The 6099-nt window shown below is 46.9% G+C and overlaps 1 protein-coding gene across 1 annotated transcript; it reads left to right on the forward strand.

Annotated features, from left to right (window-relative positions):
• Positions 1-4641: 4641 nt before the first annotated feature.
• LOC110722828 (inorganic pyrophosphatase 1-like) lies at positions 4642-6099 on the forward strand. Its single transcript, XM_021902127.1, has 4 exons — positions 4642-4830; positions 4938-5059; positions 5222-5426; positions 5537-6099. Exons 1-4 carry the CDS (start codon positions 4693-4695, stop codon positions 5897-5899), a joined length of 828 nt encoding a protein of 275 aa, XP_021757819.1. The 5' UTR covers positions 4642-4692; the 3' UTR covers positions 5900-6099.

Consider the following 6099-nt stretch of genomic DNA (forward strand, 5'->3'; position numbering starts at 1 on the left):
CTTAATGGCAGCCCTCGGACGGTAGCTGATGCTGAATTCGGTGAGCTCAAAAGCCCACTTGGCTAGCCTACCGGATTTTTCAACCTTGCCAAGAACTTTTTCCAACGGCTGATCAGTTAAGACCACTATCTGATGGCAATCAAAATAGGGCCTCAGCTTCCGAGCAGCTACCACTACCGCGAAAGCAACTTTCTCGAGTAGAGGATAGCGGGTCTCGGCATCCGTCAGTGTATGACTGACGAAATAAATCGGTTGCTGACTCTTACTCTCTTCCCTCAGCAATACTGCGCTGATGGTGGCTGGGCTAACGGCCACATATAGGTATAGAGTTTCTCCTTCAACTGGGCTAGCCAGCGTTGGGAGTTGAGCCAGATGCTCCCGAAGCTGTTGAAAGGCGTCTTTTTGCTCTTCCTCCCAAACAAGCTCTTTTGTTTTCGGGAGTTTCAGGGCTTTGAAGAAGGGTAACCCCTTATCCGAAGCTCTGGAAATGAACCTCGAAAGGGCTGCCATTCTTCCGGTGAGCCGCTGAACATCCCTCTTCGTTTTCGGCTCAGGAAGGTCGAGCGCCGCTTTGACTTTAGAGGGATTGGCATCAATCCCCCTTTTGCTGACCATGAAACCCAGGAATTTCCCTGACTTCACGCCGAAGACACACTTCTTCGGATTCAGCTTCATTTGATGCTTTCTCAAGGTGGCGAAAGTTTCAGCCAGGTCCTTTACATGGTCCTCTAGTTTTTTGCTTTTGACGATTGAATCGTCAACATAGACTTCCATGTTTCGGCCCTTTTGATCGGCAAAAACTTGATCCACCAGCCTTTGATAGGTTGCCCCCGCATTTTTCAATCCGAAGGGCATCATTTTGTAATTATACACCCCAGCGTTCGTGACGAATGCTGTCTTGGCTCGATCGTCGGGGTGCATAAAGATCTGATGATACCCCGAGAATGCGTCCATGAAACTAAGCAAGGCATGGCCACTTGTCGAATCGACTAGCTGATCGATTCTTGGCAAGGGATAGAAATCCTTTGGACAAGCCTTATTTAGGTCCGTGAAATCAACGCACATCCTCCAGGTACCATTGGGCTTCTGAACCATCACCACATTTGCCAGCCATTCCGGATATTGACAAGGTTCAATGAACCCCGCCTCCAATAATTTTTTGACTTCGGCTGCGATGTCTCGGTTCTTATTGGCGGAGTAATTCCGCTTCTTTTGCTTAACTGGTCGACATGCTGGGTCAACATTAAGCTTATGGGAGATGAGGTCTGAACTTATCCCGGGCATATCAGCTGCCGAGAAAGCAAACACATCTCTGTTGTCCCGAAGGAGTTGAATAAGTTCACAACGGGTGTTCGGATCAAGGTCCATCCCGATTGTTACACATTTCTCAGCATCTCCTTCGGCCAACTCAACTGTTTCAGTCTGTTGATCCATGTCCATTGCCGATGGACTGGACTCTTCAGAATCTGGTCTGCTGCCAATGTCAGCAGGTGTCCCAGTCTTTGTGTTCTTCGGATGGCTCTCTGAGTCTTGCGGCTCAGCTGAAGAGTCAACCTTCTCCCTTTCGGGACCTTTTTCTCTGGGCACGGATCCTTGGGCCGAAGCACTTAGGCCTTTCGGCTTTTTTGTGCTTGGCTCTCTTTCTTTTTCTTTCTCCTCCTCATCCCTGTCGTCATCTGGGCGACTACTGGATGGCTTGAGGTAGTTGCACCTTCGGGCGTCTTTTTGGTTGCCCTGTATCCTTTCGGGGAAGCCGGCGTCTGAGACGTAAATCATCAGCTGATGATAAGTTGAGACGACCCCTTGGATCTCGTGAATTATGGGTCTCCCCAAAATCACGTTGTACACTGAAGGAGCGTCGATGACCAAAAACTCAATCATGACGTTCCGGGCTGCCTCATCGCAACCGATGGTGACAGGAAGTGTCACCTTCCCATCTGGATAAGTTGAAGCCCCATTGAACCCGGATACCGGATAGGGTACCGGCGTAAGGTGCTTGGGCTTCAGCTTAATTTGGTTGTAGGCCTTTCGGAACAGAATGTTTGCTCCGCTGCCACCGTCAACAAGGACCTTACTGACGTCGTGGTTGGCCACCGTGGCGATGATCACCAACGGATCCTCGTGAGGGTACGTAATCCCCGGCAGTCGGCGGCTGTGAACGTCATGTTCGGCACCGGCGACTGGGGAGATTGAATGTCAGCGTTGTTCACCTGGTGAGTCAAAGCTCTAAGGTGACGCTTGTGCTCCCTCCGAGAGTATATTCCTCCCGAGATAACATTGATCGGAGGGAATTTCCCCTCCGGTTTTTTACTGTTTTTCCGGGGGAAATCAAGGTCCTGCCGAGGGTCCTTTGCTAGCCTCTCGGATTCTTTTTTCTCGCGGTGATCCGCGATGTATTTTTTCAAGTATCCCTTCCGGACCATGTCCTCTATCTGGTCCTTCAGCTGGATACACTCCTCAGTGTTGTGGCCCGAAGACTCGTGGAACTCACACCACTGATTTTTATTTTTTCGCTGATACCACTCTGGGAGTGGTCTCGGCTTTCGGTAACTCTGCTCCTCCTTCGTCACACTGTAAATTTTGGCGCGTGGAAGAGAGAGCGGAGTGTAGGACTCATATCTGCCTGTGTACGAGGCAAACCTGTCCTTCTTTAGGTCGCTGGCCGGAGATGGCTCCGGAGCCTTTGATTTTCCCTTTGCCTTATGGCCTTGGCCTTCAGACAAAGGTATTTGCCTCTGTTTCCCTCCCCCGGATTGAGGTTGGGTTTTTGCTTTATTCCATTCTTCGGCTCGGATGAACTTATCCGAAGCACTAAGAGCTTCCTCCAAGGTCTGCGGGGTATGCATGACCATGAAGTCTAGGAATTTTCCTGGCTGAAGGCCATTCTGCATTGCAAAAACAGCTAGCCCCTGGTCCAGCTGAGAGACGCTTGATGACTCGTTACTGAAACGGGTCAGGTAGTCTCGGAGGCTTTCAGTTTCCCCCTGTTGCAGACCCATGAGCTCTGCAGTAGTCTTCTCTCGGCGGTTTGCCGTGGAAAACTTGCTCCTGAACTTGGAGGACAGATCATCCCAACCTGTTATGGAGCCTTGCCTTACTCCCTTGGAGATCCACGCTTGCGCGACCCCCTTGAGAGTGGTTGGGAAATATTTGCACCAAGTCGCCTCGGATCTGGGGCAAAGATGCATATGAGTCTCATACGAGGCCACGTGGTCCTTCGGATCCGTGGTCCCGTCATATGTGATATGCGACGGTATTTTAACCGTGGGTACGCGCTCTTCCAGTATCCATTGCTCGAATGGTGAACTAGCGGGAAGCATAATGGCCTTGCCCTTGTTCCTGGCCGAAGGGACCGCGCTCCGCCCTCTTAGAGAGGTAGGAGTGGTTTTCGTCCCTGGCTGGGAAGTCTGGGCCTCGGCTGCAGGGAACGTGAGGCGACTACGCACGCTCGGTTCCTGGCCGCCGAGTCGGTCAAGGACGCTTCTGCGAGCAGTCTCGGGTTCCCGGCGAGTAGATTCTGGCCGAGAAGCTGAGCTGCTGCTCTTATGCGCTGCTGGTCTTGAGGATGAGGATCCTTTAAATAATTGAGAGTTCTTTTTCCTCTGTTTTTCATTTTTCCAAGAATCCTCCTCCCACTCTTCCAGTTCCCGGAAGGAAGGAAGCTTCCCACCGTCATGGTCTAACTTCCTCCGCTGATGCCGGGTATGCGGAGGAGTTTGATCACGAGGCGGTGGCATATTCTGTGCCCTCATTGCCTCCATGAGTACTGCCAGCGCTCTTGCCACCTCTTCCGAACTGGGCCCCGTCAAAGGGGTCCCCGGCCGAGGGTGGTAATGAGGCCGTGCAGCCGATGGTTGGCTTTGGGACACTGAATATGTCCTATGATCAGACTGACCCCTGCTAGACCGAGAGTGGTCCGGCCTATATTGAGAGTCATGCATTATAGGAGATAGGGAATCCTCCTTGTGTGATCCTCCCCCCGAGCCGGCACCCTTGGGAGAGTTCCGGTCCGGCGAGGGCGATGGTGTAGGGGTTTTAGGCTTTTCGCCCGCTCCTTGACGGAGGCTTTTGCTCTTGCGGTTCTTAGCCATGGCTGCTAAGATAATTGCAAGATGATCTTGGTTAGGAATTTGGCTTAAAGATTTTTGAAAGTCTTCCCCACAGACGGCGCCAAATTGTTTCGGTTGAAAACAATGGGACCTTGCCGAAGGTCCGCTGAAATGGAGAAGACTGGATTCGGTCCAAGTTGTGTTGGGCCGAAGGTTTACTGCACAGTGAACACACGTAAACTAGCCTCGGGGGTGATTCCGAGGAAGGCCCCTCCGATGCTAAAGTCAGTACAATGTGTAAAAAGAAGACACTATGCAAGAGAGTTTGTAGCTTGAGGCTTTTGTGGAATATTTCTGAATGCAAGAATGAGCATATGAATTGCAATGTGAATGTCTGTCCCCTCTTTGAATGTGTCAATATGATGGCTTTTATACCTCATCATGCATGGAGAGATTGGGCTTTAGCCCAATTGGCTTACTTTGTGGGCTGACCTTTGACTTTTGAGCAATTGGAGAGTTGAACCTTGACCTTGGGCTTTTAATTGGATCATTTAGTGCCTAGGCCCAATTTTGACTAAATTGGACCCAAACACTATCTATTCTTCAAAGTTTCTGAGTTTGTTCTTGGTAATTTTTTTGAGCAATGGAGGGATTAATGGTGGTTTTCGACTTCGATAAAACGATTGTCGACTGTGATAGTGATAATTGGGTTGTTGATGAATTGGGTTATACACAACTCTTCGATCAACTCGTAAAAATCATGCCTTGGAACACTATGATGGTTAGTTTTTTGTTCGATTAAATTAAAATTATGTTTTTCCTCTGTTTTTATTCTTTTGTTCATGAGATTTGATATATTGTACTTATGTTTTGTTGATCATGTAACAGGATACATTGATGAAAGAAATGCATACACAAGGCGTAACAATCGATGACATTGCACGAGTCTTGAAAAGAGTTCCGATTCATCCTCGTGTTGTTCCCGCAATCAAAGCCGCCCACGCTGCAGGGTAATTTTAATTTCAATTCTCTCGTTTATGTTCTCTTTATCAAGAATTTATAGTCATGTTGATAATTGATACGCTTTTAAAATTTATAGCCATGTTGATAATTGATATGCTTTTAAAATTATTGATTTTATGACTAAATGTTAAATGTTTATTTACGTGTAGGTGTGATCTGAGAATTGTAAGTGACGCAAATATGTTCTTCATTGAGACCATACTAGATCATCTTGGGTTAAAGGATTGTTTCTCGGAGATTAACACGAATCCGGGTTATGTTGACGGAGAAGGGAGATTAAGGATTTTGCCGATACATGATTTTACTAAATCTCCTCACGGATGCAGTAACCCCTGCCCTCCAAACATGTGCAAGGTAAATATATTTTGTAACAATTATTTATCAAACCTTAATGTATAAATTAAATTAAATGTTATGTTATATGTTGATGTCTAATTATTTGTTATAATTTGAATTAATCTCAGGGTTTAGTGATAAAAAGGCTATTATGTGAACATGGAAACAATAAGTTCATCTATTTAGGAGATGGAATTGGAGATTATTGCCCTTCCTTAAGGCTAAGAGAAGAAGACCATGTTATGCCAAGGTTCAACTTTCCAGCATATGATATGATCTCAAGTAATCCAATGCTTATCAAAGCCAAGATCCATGGATGGGCCGACGGCGGCGATCTCGAGCGGGTTCTATTGGCTCTCATCCAAGATAATATCAACTGTGGAGATGATTATAATGTTGATCAATTATTCAAACTTGATTGCAAGCTTGAGATTTTGCCTGTTACTTCTGATATAGAGTTGCGGCCTAAGGTTCTATGTGTTCCTTTTTAAGAAAGTGGCTAACTTCTGTAATACTCTAAAAAAAGGAAGAAAGAAAGTTCAATGTAGTTTTTGTTTTGTAGGGAGTAGAATCAAAGATTCAAAGCTATAGAGGAATTGTTTAAGGTTTTGATCTGAGGATTATGTATGTAATTAACCTTTGTTGCCCAATTGAGCAACTTATTCAATGAATGAAATTGTACTTTTAGTGA

Source organism: Chenopodium quinoa, unplaced genomic scaffold, assembly GCF_001683475.1.
Source record: "Chenopodium quinoa cultivar QQ74 unplaced genomic scaffold, ASM168347v1, whole genome shotgun sequence".
NCBI classification, from domain to species: Eukaryota; Viridiplantae; Streptophyta; class Magnoliopsida; order Caryophyllales; family Amaranthaceae; genus Chenopodium; species Chenopodium quinoa.

Bases quoted from the DNA above. Each gene is read 5' to 3' on its own strand.
- LOC110722828 (XM_021902127.1), top strand. From the start codon at position 4,693: ATGGAGGGATTAATGGTGGTTTTCGACTTCGATAAAACGATTGTCGAC. The intron at 4,831-4,937 runs GTTAGTTTTTTG...ATCATGTAACAG, and splicing joins TGCCTTGGAACACTATGATG to GATACATTGATGAAAGAAAT. The intron at 5,060-5,221 runs GTAATTTTAATT...ATTTACGTGTAG, and splicing joins AAAGCCGCCCACGCTGCAGG to GTGTGATCTGAGAATTGTAA.